Below are 15,442 nucleotides of genomic sequence, written 5' to 3' on the forward strand. Positions count from 1 at the left end.
GGTCATTACGGAGACCAGTGGTGGAGATGGAAGCCACATTCCAGTGGGATGGAGGAGAAACCAGGAGGAAAGAAAAGTGAGTGCAGACTATCCTTTTAAGAACCTGGGCTGTGAAGTCAAAGGGAGGAAAGGAGGAGAGGGGTGTGGACAATAAAGCTTTTAGATTTTTTTTTTTCCTCTTAAGACGGGGGGGGGGGGGGGGGGGGGGGGGGGGGCGGGGGGGAATCGAGCAGGTTTGTGTGTGTGAGAGCATTGCTCTCAGGAGGTGAGATGCGGGCACACTTTCCAGCGCAGAAGTACAAAAGGTAAAGGTGGGAACCGAGACGGACACATTCATAGATGGAGTGGTCAGAATATATGCACGCAAAAACAAACAAAAACCAACAAATCTAATTTTTTCAGTAATGGTAAGTTTACCACTGTAGGTGAAGTGTTAAGGCCCACAGGGGGCTTTAAGAGAGTGTTGAAGGTGCTTGCCCTCTGGGAGAGGACACTGACCCGCGACAGATAGAACTGCCAAGTAGCAGGGAGGGTTCAGCTGCTGTGAGAGCAGAGGCCTGTCTCCCAAAAGAGGCAGAACCGAACACTGCCTGCAATTTGTATGCATGAAAAACTGTAATAAGCAACTTTGGCCCAGGGTATCAAAAGTTCCACAAAGGGAGAAGACATTTGCTTGTGAATCTTTTTTAAGTTCTGAAGACCCTCCATCACAATATTAGACCGTGGCAAGGGCACCCGCTTTCTCCGTGTTCAGGGCTGCCCAGACAGCACCAAAGATCCTGAGCATCAGGTAGAGGCAAAAATCTCCAGAGGCTGCAGCAGGGCAAGTCTTGATTTGGTGAATAATTAATGTATCACCGAGACCTAAGGCCTCCCTCCGTGGAAAGGATGTAGATAAACTCACAAAGCAGCTTACTCTATGGTCTAATGATTAAACTTCCCTGGGCACTATTTCATTGCAACTAAGTTAAAAGCTGACCAACTGGCCACTTAAACGCTTCTCCCTGGGGTGATTAATTAGGAAACCAAATCTCCTGATTGGACTAACAACTAACTATACTCCCCTCATTCCAGGGAGCACTTTTGCCCAGAGGACTAAAGAAAGCTCAAGCTCTGATTCCAGCCATTGCTAAGGCAGCAGAATTGGGTTAATTCACAGGAGGGGTGGCAGAATCACACCACCAGCCTCTCTTCCCTCTCCAACCCCTAGGAGATGGGTGAGCGTGTATTTACCCCTTATTTAACCAGACAGGTCACACGCAATGCTGCTGGAGACCCGAAATTAGAGGCTTGCTCGCCCACCTCACCATTTGGACACCATGGAATTCCTCTCTGGAATTTGCGAGGTTGTGCTTTGTGGAGATTGTGGACAAGTGCGTCTCATGAGAGACCTCCAGCTTCGTGGCTGAGTCGACCCTTTCACGGTAAGATGGGAAAAAAGCGTCACTACCAAGAGCGGCGTTCGAGAAATTACCTGAATTCGAGCCATACGTCTGGATTTAGGTAAAAAGTAGATTTAAAAAAAAACAGAATTAGATGGGTAATTCAATGCTGTGGCCACCTGGGTAGCAGGGACTCCAGGCAGGTCCTGAGCTGGTGCGCAAAGGCAGCGGAGCGAAGAGCACTTTCCTTCCTTTGAATGGAGACATCAGAGGTGGCGCCCAGCCCGGGCTCAGCAATACAGGGGGCTTCCCTGCTTTCTCAGGAGCAAACCTGCCAGGTCGACCCTCTTTCTAAAGGGTTTAACCGGCCCTCCCGGAGCGCTGGGTGCCGAGAGTTTATAGCCTTGGGCACCTCTTCGTGACTCGCTCCTTACACAAATGTAAATGCACGAGCGCCCCGTAGGTCCCGACCCGCCTCCTCGCCCAGCGATCTGAACACCTCCCGCCCCCGCCCTGCGCAGCGCTTGGGACGCGCACCCGGCGGCCGCCCTGCCGCTCTGCGCTGGGAACGTTAAGAGCCACAGCCCCACCACCGCGTCCACAGATGCGGCCTTAAAACAAAAGAGGCGCCGGGGGAGGGTTGGACCTGGCCCTCACCCCCTCCCCGCCAAGTCGGGGCCGCCCGCCGCCCGCCCCCTCCGCCCCGGCTCCCCGTGTGCGCATGAGCAGAGGCGCCACCCTCGGTTCCTCCCAGGGCGAAACTTTCTAATTCCCTTCTTTGGGCTCCGGGGCTGCCAGGAGCCGGGAGAGCGCTCGCCCCGCCGGGTGAGGAGAACAAAGTGGCGGCGCGATTTTTCCCTCCCCACCCCCCACCCCCCCCCCGCTTCCGTGGGAGCGGCAGGAAATGCGAGGGCCCCTCTCCTGTCCCTGAATATTTGCCTTTTTTTTCTCTCCCCCTCTCCAGAAAGGAAGACGGCGGAAAAGAGCCGGCGGCTCGGCGGCCGTGTCCTCCCCTCCTCTGCCGTGTCCCCTCGGCTGCAGGGACTGGCCATGGGTCGGCTCCAGATGTTCGCGTTCAGTTTCTTAGGTAATTCCGAGGAAGCGGTGGGGGAAGGGCGTGGGCTTGGACGCGGGGAAAGAATAAACCAAGCCGTTGGTCCCAGCTTCGGGGGAGCCTGGGGGATCGGGAGAGGGACCCGGTGGAAATTCTGCCCTGGGATTAAACGCCAGCGCCCTGGGTGGTAGCCGGGGACGGCGTGCGAGGATCGCAGGCGACTGCATCGCGGGGGACTGTGCCAGAGCTCCGGGTGCTCCCGCGGCTGCCTCTCTGGGCTTTGCATCTCCGGCCCTTTCTCGGTGGGTCTCTCCGTCGCTGGGGTCAGGCTTCATGGGGTGGAGGGCTCGCCGGGAGCCCATTTTCCGGGAAAGTGCCCCGAGCTGAAGGCAGGCTTCGTCCTGGGAACAGATTGGGGCCATGTGGCTTTAATTAACCATCGCGGTTTGCCCCCGGATGGCGCCAGAAACAGCTGGACCGGGAGCGTCCCTGGAATGACGAATTGTTGAAGCCAATCCAAAGCCGCAGGGACTGTCCACCGGCCCCTCGCTCGGGAAAGTGGCGTCCCCCGCGAGCCCCACCATCCCCCGTCCCCCGGCGAAGCGCCCGCGTCCTCGGAGCGTGCATGCACACACACTCACGCGCCCGCACGCTCACAAACTTCCGCGCACACACTCGCGCTGTCACGCCGAGGATACACAGGCTGCCGCGTGCACGCGGGTTCACAGACACACACGTGCGCGAGTACGGGTGTGCGGCGTTTGGCCACCTGCCTCCCTGCGCCCAGGTCCAGGCGTGTCGAAGTGCCCGGAGCTGCTTCACGGGCAGATTAGGGTGGGCGCGAGTGTCGGTGGGTTTCCTGGGAAGTGATGCTCTCGGCTGCTGGACAAACTTGGCGTCTCTTTTTCTGTCTGAATCTTCCTCTCCACGTCCTGCCTTCCCGGCCTCGCTCTTCTCTCCATTGTGTCTCTTTTCTGTGTATCCTGCTTTTTTTCTGAATCTCCCCTCTCCCCGCCCGCCCCTGCTTATTCCCTTTGCTGGGGCCCGCTCCCTGCTTGTGCCCTACCCTGTCGCCTGACCCTTCCACAGCCCTGTGCGGAGCTCAAGTGAGTGCTCAAGAACCCGAGTTCAGCTACGGCTGCGCGGAGGGCAGCTGCTACCCGGCCACCGGCGACCTTCTCATCGGCCGAGCACACAAGCTCTCCGTGACCTCGACCTGCGGGCTGTACAAACCCGAGCCTTACTGTATCGTCAGCCACCTCCAGGTGAGGGGGTGAGATGGCTCCAGGCTCTGCGCGCGCCTCCTCCAGTCCAGACGGAAGGGGAAGGCCCAGGGGACTCCGCATCCTGCCAGCGATCCAGATAGGAAGCGCCGCAGCCAGGGAGTCCCGGGATTAGGCTGGTAGCTCACCCTTTTGCACTGTGGTGGCTCACAGTTTGCACAGTTGCATCCGCCAAACATTTCCTGCCGCTACCACGGTCAGTGTGGAAAGGCAGGGCTGCAGACAGGTCTGGCGGCCCCTGCCCCCAAGCCCTGACCTCTAAAAGACCCGTGTCTCTTTTTTTGTTTGTTGGTTTGTTTTTTAATCCTTTCCTCTTTGGAAATGTATATAAAAGGTGGTTTAACCTCTTCTTTTTTATGTACTGAGTGGTGATCTTGGGTTTTTCCCAAATCTTTAACTTGGATAAAGAGTATTCCAGCACTGATAGACACCTTGCAAGGTCACTCCAGTCATGGAGAAAAACACTCCAATGTTTTTCTCTCCTCATTTGGTGCTGTTCCCATCTACTTCCATTAGATAGCAGGATCAGATGCTTGCTTTTTCAAAATGCCCTGGTTGCCATGGTACCCGATAGAGGAGGACCAAAATGAAATTTCTGAGTGTTATCTGTTTCTAAAAGTAGACCCAGATCCTAGCTTTCAAAGGTCACGTTTTTAATAAAACTAATTTTAAAAGAAGACACAAAGCATAAACGACCCAGAATCAGAATTCATTTCCTTGAATTTGAAAAGGGAGGCAGGTATCTCTGGCCTCTAAAGCCAGCATAAGGGCTTAGTCTCCTGCGCAGGGCAAGTGCCAAGCCACTTGCTCTAAACTTGGTCACTGCACCTACCTTCAGATCTGCCCTTCAGGAGTGGGACAGAATACCGTGTGGTTTGCACACAGATGCCTTCAAATGGAGTCACGTTTACAAAGCAGAAGGAGAGCCCATTCTGGAGACCTGATAAATTAAACCAAAGGAATGTGGTAAAGTGGATTCCACTTACTTGCTTCCAGGTTTATACGGAGATGTCTAGACTGCTTCCTCCTGATTAGAAGCGAGGCTGTAATTAAACTATTTTAAAGTTCTGGTAATTGTTCTCCAGTATTAGTTTCCTTGGCTACAAGTTACTGAAGGCAGCTGATGTTACCTTTTCTAATATTAGCATGTAAATTTTACCTAAAATATTATGCTAACATTTACCTCTGAGGCCAGGACATCCTGTAAATGAATCACCAGATCCTGCAACCAGCTTTGACCAGAATGAGAATTGGACTATTTGCCTTAAAAGCAAGTAGAGCCAGACTCTCTGGTTTATGTGATTAGCCATGAAATTGTGGAGCACTCTTCACAGATATTAGAGCCTAAAGAAAGGCACTGGGTGTGTACTTCTCTCAGACGTTGAACAGGTGAAAAATTGAGGCAGGAAGCGTAAGTATTTTGTCCAGGGTCCCATTGTATTCCTGACTTCTGGCTTCTATTTTCTAGTTGGTACATCTTGCCAGTCTCTAAATCCTTTTGGGAGGAAGGTGATAAGTAATAGCTAGCTAAATAAATACAAACATAAAAAGTACAGTCAGTTGATACTGTCCTTATAAGAATATCACCCTTGCTTAAATGTTGTTTGTAAGATGTGTGTGGGTCTCTATAGATTTCCATCTCAGTGTCACTTTCAGACCTAAGAATAATATGCATTTCAGAAAATCTTAGAGAGCAAAGCCTTATGTGGAAAAGGGAACTTTAAGTGATGCTGTTTAAAATTCACTGTGATGGAGTGCAAAGAGGGCTCTTTTGGCTGTGACCCCCATTTTAGGGAAAAGGAAAATGACAAGAGAGAAGTTCAAAGCTGCTCTAAAACCTAAAGTATATTTTCAGTTCGGGTCCAATTTGGTGTTCTTTGAATTGGTCCCAGTTTTCAGCGCTCCCAACATGAGAGTCTGGTGTCCTTCCTGGATATTCTGAGCAGTTTGTAGGCTAGCCTGCTCGCTGCCACTGTGAATTCACTGCTGGGGCAGAGGAGAAGCTAAGAAATCTTTATCTGTAGTTCCTAAAGCTTCTTAAATACGTCTGCCTAATACTTGGTTTCTGCTTTATATAGGTTTTCGAAAATCAGGCCAATTGAACTGTTCTCTTTTTATTTTCAGTTTGCTTTATGTCAGCAAAAATTCTCTAAAACTTCCTCTGCAGTTTGCTTCAAGAGTAAACTTTCTCCAGCTGTTCACTGAGATTAAGACTTAAGCCTAGAAGTTTCATTTTGATTAAATTAATAGCTTGTGGAAACAATGCCTTCTTCTACTTTTGACCTTGAAGTTGCAAGAGAAGAGGAAAATTTCAGGAGTATTTCATACTCAGTTAAGTTAAAAAGTGAAAGACATATGACAGGTCATTTAAGTAATTTTGGCACATGCATTTTTCTTGAAGCAAGTAGGATGGGTTTTTGTATTGTGGGCTTGATTTTTGGGGGGTGTGTGTGTGCGCGCGACTGCTTCCTAGACTCATAGAACTGACTTTGCTTTCAGGAGGACAAAAAATGCTTCATATGCAATTCACAAGATCCTTATCATGAAACCCTGAACCCTGACAGTCATCTCATTGAAAATGTGGTCACGACATTTGCTCCAAACCGTCTTAAGATCTGGTGGCAATCCGAAAATGGTATGTGGTTTGTATGGGGTTAAGTTCCAAGGAGTGTGATTGGTCACCTGGAAGGGGTTTACGGGCTCCTGGGTGTTTGTAATTACGATTGGTTTCTCTATCCTGGAATTATGGCCTTTGACAGATTTACTGCCTGAAGCACTAACTTCTCTTGGTAAAATCCGATCCTTCTTCCTGAAGTATGCACTTCCTATAAGAAAGAAGTCTTTCATGCGAGACCAAAGGAGTATTTCATAGTCTTCATCCTGAGGGGGCCTTGGGGAGCGTGGGCATGGGCCGGGGGCAGTCTGGGGAGGGCGTGGGAAGGCCCTGCACCATCTCAGGCCCTTATTCCTCCACAAAACAGCATCTTTCATTTTGATCAACCCCAAAGGAAAGGGCAGAATCAACTCCCACCACCTTCCTTCCATCTAGAGAACATTTAATCATAGTACTCTGAATACACACTAGATGTAGTTTTTCAGACTCAACGTGGATAATGACCCCAAGTCAGCTTTTCCAGTGAGTGTGTGAATCCCACCGTTTTTCCTTCCTTTGCCTCTTGGGTTTTGGTTTAATAAATTCATCAAATATGATGTTACTGTTGCGGTAAAACTAAGCCCAAATTAGTTTTGCATTTGTTTCAAACTTGAAAGCTGAAATTTGAGGACTAAAGGTAGAGTTAATGTGTTTGTCATTAACAATGTTACCATTAGATCTTTTGTTTTTAATTTATTTATTTTTGGCTGCGTTGGGTCTACGTCGCTGCGCGTGAGCGTGAGCTTTCTCTAGTTGCAACGAGCGGGGGCTGTTCTTCATTGCGGTGCGCGGGCTTCTCATTGCGGTGGCTTCTCTTTTTGCGGAGCACGGGCTCTAGGTGCGCGGGCCTCAGTACTTGCGGCACGTGGGCTCAGTAGTTGTGGCTGGAGGGCTCTAGAGCGCAGGCTCAGTAGGTGTGGCGCACGGGCTTAGTTGCTTCGTGGCATGTGGGATCTTCCCAGGCCAGGGATTGAACCCGTGTCCCCTGCATTGGCAGGTGGATTCTTAACCACTGCGCCACCAGGGAGGTCCTGACCATTAGATCTTTTTTTACAAAACATATATGAGAAAGGACTCTCAAAGAAGTGAATCTAAGCCTGGGCAGAGAAAGCCTGGGACTTCTGAAACCACATAGAGCTTATGACAAATGTGGGACGTTTCTGACTGTCCACGTTTTCCCAGTGAGACCGAAAGACAATTAGAAGAAGGATGCCTCGACATCAGTATCAAGTTGATAGACAGTAAAATAGTTCATCACGTGCTTTTGTTCTAGAGGAGGGTTTTTCTTGGTTACACCAGGAGTTAATCAGTGTCTACAACTTTGAGTTTGTGGGACAAAAGAGGCCAAATGCCAGAAAGAAGGGATTTTCAAATAGAGGGGTTTGAGGGCACTGTCACTGTGTCACAAGAGATCAGATGAGATTAGATGGATGGAACTTAGTTTTAGAAAGTCAGACTGTTACTGTCCCCTCTCATCTCTCTGCTGTCTGATAGGTCACAACTGAAGACTTTCTTTATGAATGTGATTTAATCTATTTTCTGTATGTTTTGTCCAAGATGAGCTTTACGTGACGTGTTAAATTATCAGTGCTCAGGCCCAGAAACAGTCTTGGAATGTGCAGCTACTTTTAACTTACCCCTCATGATGCTCTATTCCTAGGTCCCACAGAAATCAAGTACACCATAGAAAAATGATCTCATTTCTTTTCTCCGTGGATTTTTCTTCCCATATTTAAAAAAAAAAAACAAACCTGCAGTGCTTTATCAGGTTAGGAATCTAAAATGGAATGCGCTTTTCAAGCCCCCATTGCCGGATACGTTCTTACGTTACAGAACTGGTCCTAGTCTTGCTCGTACTTTACACTATTTCGTTATCTCTTCATTTTAAACACATAGTGCAGGTTTTTAAAAGCCTGGGAAAGGAGAGACAGATAGTTGCTTAGCTAACCTTGTCGCTCAAAAAGAAAGGCGGAGAGTAGGTTTGTAGTACAGTTCTTTCTAATAAGTTAGATAAGGTTAGTTAGCACGGCTATAATGTTTTTCTTTAACATTCCAACTAACTCATATCCGTTCCAGTGACCACTTCCCCCCCACCCCCATCCCCAATTGACTTGGCATTTGTCCAGTGGGAGAGTTTATTTCAAAAGTCCTACTGATTTCCTGAAAATACACCAGCCTGTGACATGATTCATCCCGACACATTCCTGTCTTCCTGCATTTAAGACTTCTTTTGCTTCAGAAGATGGACCCGCAAAAGCTCTCTCTGAGCACAGGAAATGTGGAAAGGTCTCCTTCATTAAACAGGCAGGCTTGAGGGCCCAAGGGATTGGGGAGGAGGTGCTTTCCATCCCTGGAATTCCAGTGGATTGACCCCCAGGGCATAGTGCAGAGGCTCATTTGTTTGTTCAGGCTTTCCCCTGAAAGGGAAGATGTTAGTATTTGTTTATTTATTTATTTATTTATTTATTTATTTGACCCATTCTTTGTCTCTTTGGCATTGTTTCTCAGTTGTGGAAATGCACCCAAAGGCTTCTCCATCAGGGATACGTTTTTCTAAATTGTAGTGTAACTGACAAAATGTGGTGGACTCTTATTTGTTTTCTTTGCTGCTGCACAGAAAAGGAATATTTGTGTTTCGACTGGAAGAGGATTGTGTTCCTGGGCTTCAGACAGCAAAGCTGAACCCCTACTGTGCACAGGAAGTGCCCACTCTTGTTTCCCCTTTGAGAGTCCCTTGGCTTAGTGGGTTGGAGAGACTTTTCATTTTTTTCCTAAGCAAAAGATGTCTTTCTTGACAGCAACTAAAGGCTGTCATTCTGACATTCTGCCAGATGTCTTGTTCCAGGGAGCACATTCAGTACGTTGAACTCCAGAATGATTTATGAACAACTGAAGAATCATTCTGAGATGTGCTCCATCACCTGAATCAAGCCAGGGTTTTATCATTTATCTTATCTTCAGCTTAAGATGGACTGCAGAGAGAACTTCTATGAGGAGCCTAAGGATACTTGAAGAGAATAGTCTCAATTGTTCACAGATGTTCCTGTTTACCTTGCTGTTTCCTTTTGTCTTTTCAAAAAAATCTCCTATAGGTGTGGAAAATGTAACTATCCAACTGGATTTGGAAGCAGAATTCCATTTCACTCATCTCATCATGACCTTCAAGGTAAGGAATCCCTAACTTTCTCACAAATTCCCCTTTCAAAATGGATGGCTGTTGTGAGTTGGCCTCAGTGGGAACCTAAACATTATTGTTGCTATAAATTGGGATAATTGAACAGCTTTTCAACATGGGCATGAAGAACTACGCTTAACAGATACTCTCTCTTCATGGCAGTAAGTAGAGAGAGCCACTGTTCTAAGATGATTGGACTGTAAACTTATAATTAGATATCTGTTTATTTCCCCATGGAGACAGGCAGCTTTGACTTGCTCCCAAATCATAGTTAAGACATCTGGAGAGTAAGTCCCTGCTCCCTTGGGTTGATGTTTTAATGCTGACTTTGGTAACTGAAAAGGAAGTGTATTATCTTTAGTTTTCAAGGTTTTGCAAAATATGTGGGAATGGTTTTTGAGTTCCTTAAGAAATGTGCCTGCCTTCTTCAACGTGGATTTTTCCCATCGTTTTTCTTTGAGAGATGTAAAATGACTCCAGGACTAGGGAATGTCTGTGTACAAAGTCCCTTTGTTTCTTCTTAAGCAGCTGCCTGGAAATGACAGGCTTCACATGGCTTAAAGTACATGTTGGTGCACACAAAACCTATAATTTACTTATTGCTTCTCAGATTAAAATCACTTTTGAATCGTTTTCAGTTGGGGGCCTTATCTCTACACCTTCTCAGGTTTGGGAAAGGTGCCAGGGGTAGGTTTACAGTGTGGGCGGGTAGCCACGAAAGTCTTGCTTGTGTCCTCTGCCTAAGCCTGGGAGGCCAAGGGCCAGGGGTGCGCGTGGAAGTCACAACGTGACTAGGAGGGATGCTGGGCTGCTGGTCCCCAGGCCTGAGCTCTTCATCCCCTTGCTCCTCCACGGGAACCTGCTGTTGCTGGTGGGGGTGGGCAGGGGGGAAGGTTTACACTGTGGCACCTGCTCCTGCGAGGGATGGGGAGGACTTTCCCTAAACCACGCCTCGTCCCTTCATTGGCCATGTGCTCAACCTGGCAGTTAGAATTGAGACTCGGCTTCGGATGTTGCCTTCATGTTATGGGACACCTAAAAATACTCAAAATCGTCTTTATTAATGTTTATGGTCCTATCTTTTACTTTGTTCGTTTTTTCCTTTTAAAAGGTAAAACTACCTTTTACGGGTAGTTCGTTTATATCCAAAAGTCGGGTGGGCACATATCCTGTAGTTGAATACTCATTCAGGTGAATACAATGGGCCAAAGATGAAATTCTGCGCAGAAGTGCTGAAAGGCAAACAGAGGAGGTGGTGACTAAACTGAGACGTAAAGAATGGGTACAAGTTGGCAGAACTCATCCTTTGGGCTCCTCGTTCACATGTGAAAAGCAACATCTACAGCGTTGCACAGACTTGGGTGTGACTCCCCATTCTGCCCCTTGCTGGCGTGTGTGGCCAGAGCTTCTCCTTCCTCTTTGGTAAAATGGGAAGAAAAATAACGCCTGCATTATAGGTTGTGTGGCACACCCCTCTGCCCTGGGGGTAGGGATGATCTTACCACCCTGGCATATAGTGGGAGCCTGATTGCTTTTATATATGCTGATGCTTGGCATGTAGTAATTGCTTTACAAATACTGACTAAATAAGTGGATAAATGAATTCAGTCATCTTCTGTTTGTAAGAAACTGCCTTAGATTTTAAAGGTAGCATGTTCCTGCTCTGCGCTGTCCGGAAGCTCCAGTCTTCTAGGGGAGAAATACGTACTTGCAAATAACTTACGATACAAGGTAGGATGTGCTCACTGCTATAGCAGAAGTTCAGATGATGTACATCGGCAGGGAGGAGAGTGAGATTCATTTTTGCCTGGGATAAAGGAGAAAGCTTTACGAGGAGAGGACTGGGATTGCACTTGACCTGGGCCAGGAAGGGTGAGCAGGATTTTAGGGAGAGGAGGTAGAAGAAAAACCCTTCTTGGCAGTGTGAGAGCAAAGCTCTGGTGGTGGGACAGCTCGGGCAGGGTTTGTTCAACACGTACTATGTAGACGTGCCTTGAACTTGGGCTAGTGAAGGGAGGAGCGGGAAGTAAGATTACAGCCAGAAGGACCTTGCTTCCTTGCTGAGGAGTGTGAACTTTATAGAAAATGGGGAGCCATCGACAGGAAATGAGACCTGTGTTTCAGGAAGGGAGCCAAGAGGAAATGCAGAGGAGGGCCTGGGGCATGGAGAAGAGAGGGCACAGAGGCGGGAGGCTCTCAAGGTCAGCGGTAAGGGGGAGCTGGAGCTGACTTAGGCCGGGATGGTGTTCACGCAAAGGCTGGCTGTGGCTCTCAAGTAGGAGGAAGCCTCCTGCTGCAACCCGGAGTCCTGGCAGTGTGACTTGGAGAGCTTTTCCCAGTCCCACGTCTCCCCTTGCTGCCCTCTCTGCTACCCTCTGCTACCGTTGCCTTTGAGAGTCACTGCCGAGAGGAGGAGCCCCTGTTTTCTAAGGGAGTCAGTCGGACCCTTTAGAATCAAAGACTCAGCCATGAATTGGAGAAGGATTAGAAGCAGAACAGCAGAAGGCAGGGATGAATGAAAAATTACTGAGATGTCCAAGCTGGGGAACTAGGAGGGTGGTGATACCATTGAGTGGTGAGGACAGGACGGGGGCGAGGGTGAAGAATGTGTTTATTCCTTTTTTTAAAAAATTTATTTTATTGAAGTATAATTGGTTTACAATGTTCTGTTAAGTTCTGCTGTGCAGCAAAGTGATTCAGTTATGAAAATGAGTGTATATATATGTATATTATTTTTCTTTATGGTTTATCACAGGACATTGAATATAGTTCCCTGTGCTATACAGTAGGACCTTGTTGTTTATCCGTTCTGTATATAATAGTTTTCATCTGCTAATCCCAAACTCCCAATTCCTCCCTCCCCACCCCCCCTCCCCCTTGGCAGTCACAAGTCTGTTCTCTATGTCTGTGAATCTGTTTCTGTTTCGTAGATAAGTTCATTTGTGCCATATTTTAGATTCCACATAATAGGTGATAGCATATGGTATTTGTCTTTCTGTTTCTGACTTACTTAGTATGAAAATCTCTAGGTCCCTCTGTGCTGTTGCAAATGGCATTATTTCATTCATTTTTATGGCTGAGTAGTATTCCATTGTATATATTTACCACATCTTCTTTATCCATTCATCTGTTGATGGACATTTAGGTTGCTTCCACGTCTTGGCTTTTGTGAATAGTGCTGTTATGAACACAGGGGTGCATGTATCTTTGAATTATAGTTTTGTATGGGTGTATGCCCAGGAGTGGGATTTTGCTGGATCATATGAGAGTGTGTTTATTCTAACTCGTGTTTGCGTGGACATGGCTGTTTACTAAGTGGATTGGATTTTCTTAGGGTAGCAAAACCCAGTTAGCATATCCACAGTCTGTTTTTGTTCATAGCCAAAGGTTTCCAAACTCACAGCTCTTTTGTTTAGTATAAATTCAGAGGCAGCTATGCAACAATGTGAGGCCTGAGAAGGTCAATGACTCAGCAATGAACATGGAAAGCCTTCCCTTCTGTAGGTAAAATGTGTTGTCCCAGTTGCCAGGAGCTTCCTAACTTCACAGGAAATTGGATAACTTGTCAATGGCCTTTTGGGACTCAGAAGGTTCCAGAAGGGAGAGAGAAGGAAGCACAGCCAGGACTGGCTATAAGGCTTTTCCTCTCTGCTGTCTTGTGCCAGAGACATCAGGCTAGTCTCTCTCCGAAGTGTTGCCACCCACGAGGCAGGTCCCCTGGGGAGTTTGCCCTGGTTCAGTTATTGGGTTTTTTCCCCCTTTGTTTAAAATTTTTAGTCTAATACTCTCTTGGGTTTAATAAAGTATCATTTTCTTATATTTCTGAATAGGTAAAAAAAAAAAACCTGAGCAACTAGTAAATGTATAAGTCAAGGAATCTGTCGAAATGTGACTTTCCATTTCCTTACCCTTGTCTCCTTTTATCCGTGAGAAAGACCATCAGGATTATGAAGGATGGTGCAAGGAGAGCTGGGCATGTACTAGTTTTCACCCTTAGTTGTCACCCCGATTTCTGTCAAGCATTTGTTTTTTTTTTATGGTCCTGTTCAAGTTCTTGTATTGGTCGTCTTGGCCCCCAACATTTACTCTCTTTAAAAAATTTTTTTATTTTTATGTAATTTTTAAAGGTTACTTTCCATTTACAGTTATTAGAAAACATTGGCTGTACTCCCTGTGTTGTACAACACAATACATCCTTGAGCCTGTCTTATACCAAGTAGTTTGTGCCTCCCAGTTCCCCACCCCTCCATCGCCCCTCCCCCGCTCCCCACTGGTAACCACTAGTTTGTTCTCTGTATCTGTGCGTCAGGCACTGGTTTGAATGCAGGAGTGAGTGTCTCTGTTGAGGTTCTGTTTGCTGAGTTGCCTTAACTTTCTGGATCTTCCTCCATCGTCATCTGACTGCCACTTCCCGAAAGGCACTTACCCTGTTCATCGCTGTTGAAGCTTTTGCCTATTTTTAGTGCTAATTCTGCTTCATCTCTTATTTCCCGTTGCCCCTGTTCACCACACCCGCCTAAATCTCCATCCTGCCTCAGTTTCCAGAATTCTTGTCTTTTTCCTCCTTCCTCTCTGACATCCATTTTTCAGGCTTCTATTACACCATTAGCCAGTGAGGCAAAAAAGATCTTCATTCAGCCTGGATTTGAAAGGTCTTCATTCAGTCTGGATTGAAATCTCTCTGCCAATAGCTGGCGAGTTAACTAATGTCTCTGAGCCTCGATTTCCTCATCTGTCAGACAAATGTGTTGTTAAGGTATATTAGTTTGCCAGGGCTGCCATAACACAGTAGCACAGACTGGGTGGCTTGAACAACAGAAATGTATTTTCTAGGGTTCTCAAGGGACAAAGTTTGAGATCAAGGTGTCGGCAGAGTTGGTTTCTTCTGTGGCCTCTTTCTCTCCTTGGCTTTTAGATGACTGTCTTCTCCTTGTGTCTTCACCTGGTCTTCTGTCTGGACCTGTCTGTGTCCTGATGTCTTCTTCTTAGAAGGACACCAGTCATATGTGATCAGGGTCCACTCCAGTGACCTCACTTTAATTACCCCTTTAAAGACCCTATCTTCAAATACAGTTATAGTCTGAGGTACTAGGGATTAGGTCTTGAACATCAGAATTTGGGAAGGACACAGTTCAGCCCGTAATGGAAGGTTAAATGAAATAATGTGATTAAAGTTCCCAGCCACCCCTCTCTTGTCTTCTACTAGCCCTTTGTTGATGTTGGAGCACTGACTTGGCTCTCTTTTATCTTGTCCTTTTCTTTTTGAGGGGAAATTAAATATTTGGAGGTTTCAATTACTGTATGTATACAGTGCCTCCCAAATCCATGTTTCAAGTTCCATTCTCATAGCTGAGTCCAAGACCACTGTTTCCAGTTCTCCAGTGGGCGTCTCGATTCTGAGACCTTGCACGTAACTAGACCAAAACTACATGCCTTTGCTTCTCTTCTGTATCTTTGTTAGCAGTAGCACACACGCCCACCTACCTAAGCTCAGGGGTTCCTGTTTCTTTCTTCTCACCCCCTTTCCACTGGAATCAAATTGATCACCAAGTGCAATTCAGCATATTTTACTTCCAGTAAATTTTCAGAGCAGTCAATCCCATCCCTTTATCGCTATCCACACTGTAATGCTTGAGTTAAGACCTTCATCTCTTTTCTGTCACTTGGTTCCCTTGTCTCTTGTTTTGTCCATGTCCAATAACTCTGCCAGAGTTGTTTTTCTGAAGTGCAATCTAAGCATTTCATTCTGTTCACTTAAATGTTTCAGTATTCCCCTTCATTGCATAAAGATAAAGTAAACCCCTTAGCATGGCAACAAATTCCTTCCCAACCAACCCCTCCTGCCACCTGTAACCATCTCTACCCACTGTCCGGAAAACACCCAGTTACCGTTTT

The 15,442-nt window shown here is 46.9% G+C and overlaps 1 protein-coding gene across 2 annotated transcripts in view; it reads left to right on the plus strand.

Moving 5' to 3' along the window:
- Positions 1–1,123: 1,123 nt before the first annotated feature.
- LAMB1 (laminin subunit beta 1) overlaps positions 1,124–15,442 on the plus strand; it is a 75,029-nt gene continuing 60,710 nt past the window's right edge. Inside the window, exons 1-5 of one of the 2 annotated variants that reach the window (XM_061198418.1) lie at positions 1,124–1,424; positions 2,347–2,469; positions 3,526–3,701; positions 6,219–6,354; positions 9,465–9,538. In XM_061198418.1, coding sequence (XP_061054401.1) covers positions 1,214–1,424; positions 2,347–2,469; positions 3,526–3,701; positions 6,219–6,354; positions 9,465–9,538 — 720 coding nt within the window. In that variant the 5' untranslated portion in view covers positions 1,124–1,213. Of the gene's footprint in view, positions 1,425–2,111; positions 2,208–2,346; positions 2,470–3,525; positions 3,702–6,218; positions 6,355–9,464; positions 9,539–15,442 lie in introns of those variants that run through there. The other variant, XM_061198419.1, reaches the window with a different exon arrangement.

Source organism: Eubalaena glacialis, chromosome 8, assembly GCF_028564815.1.
Source record: "Eubalaena glacialis isolate mEubGla1 chromosome 8, mEubGla1.1.hap2.+ XY, whole genome shotgun sequence".
NCBI lineage: Eukaryota > Metazoa > Chordata > Mammalia > Artiodactyla > Balaenidae > Eubalaena > Eubalaena glacialis.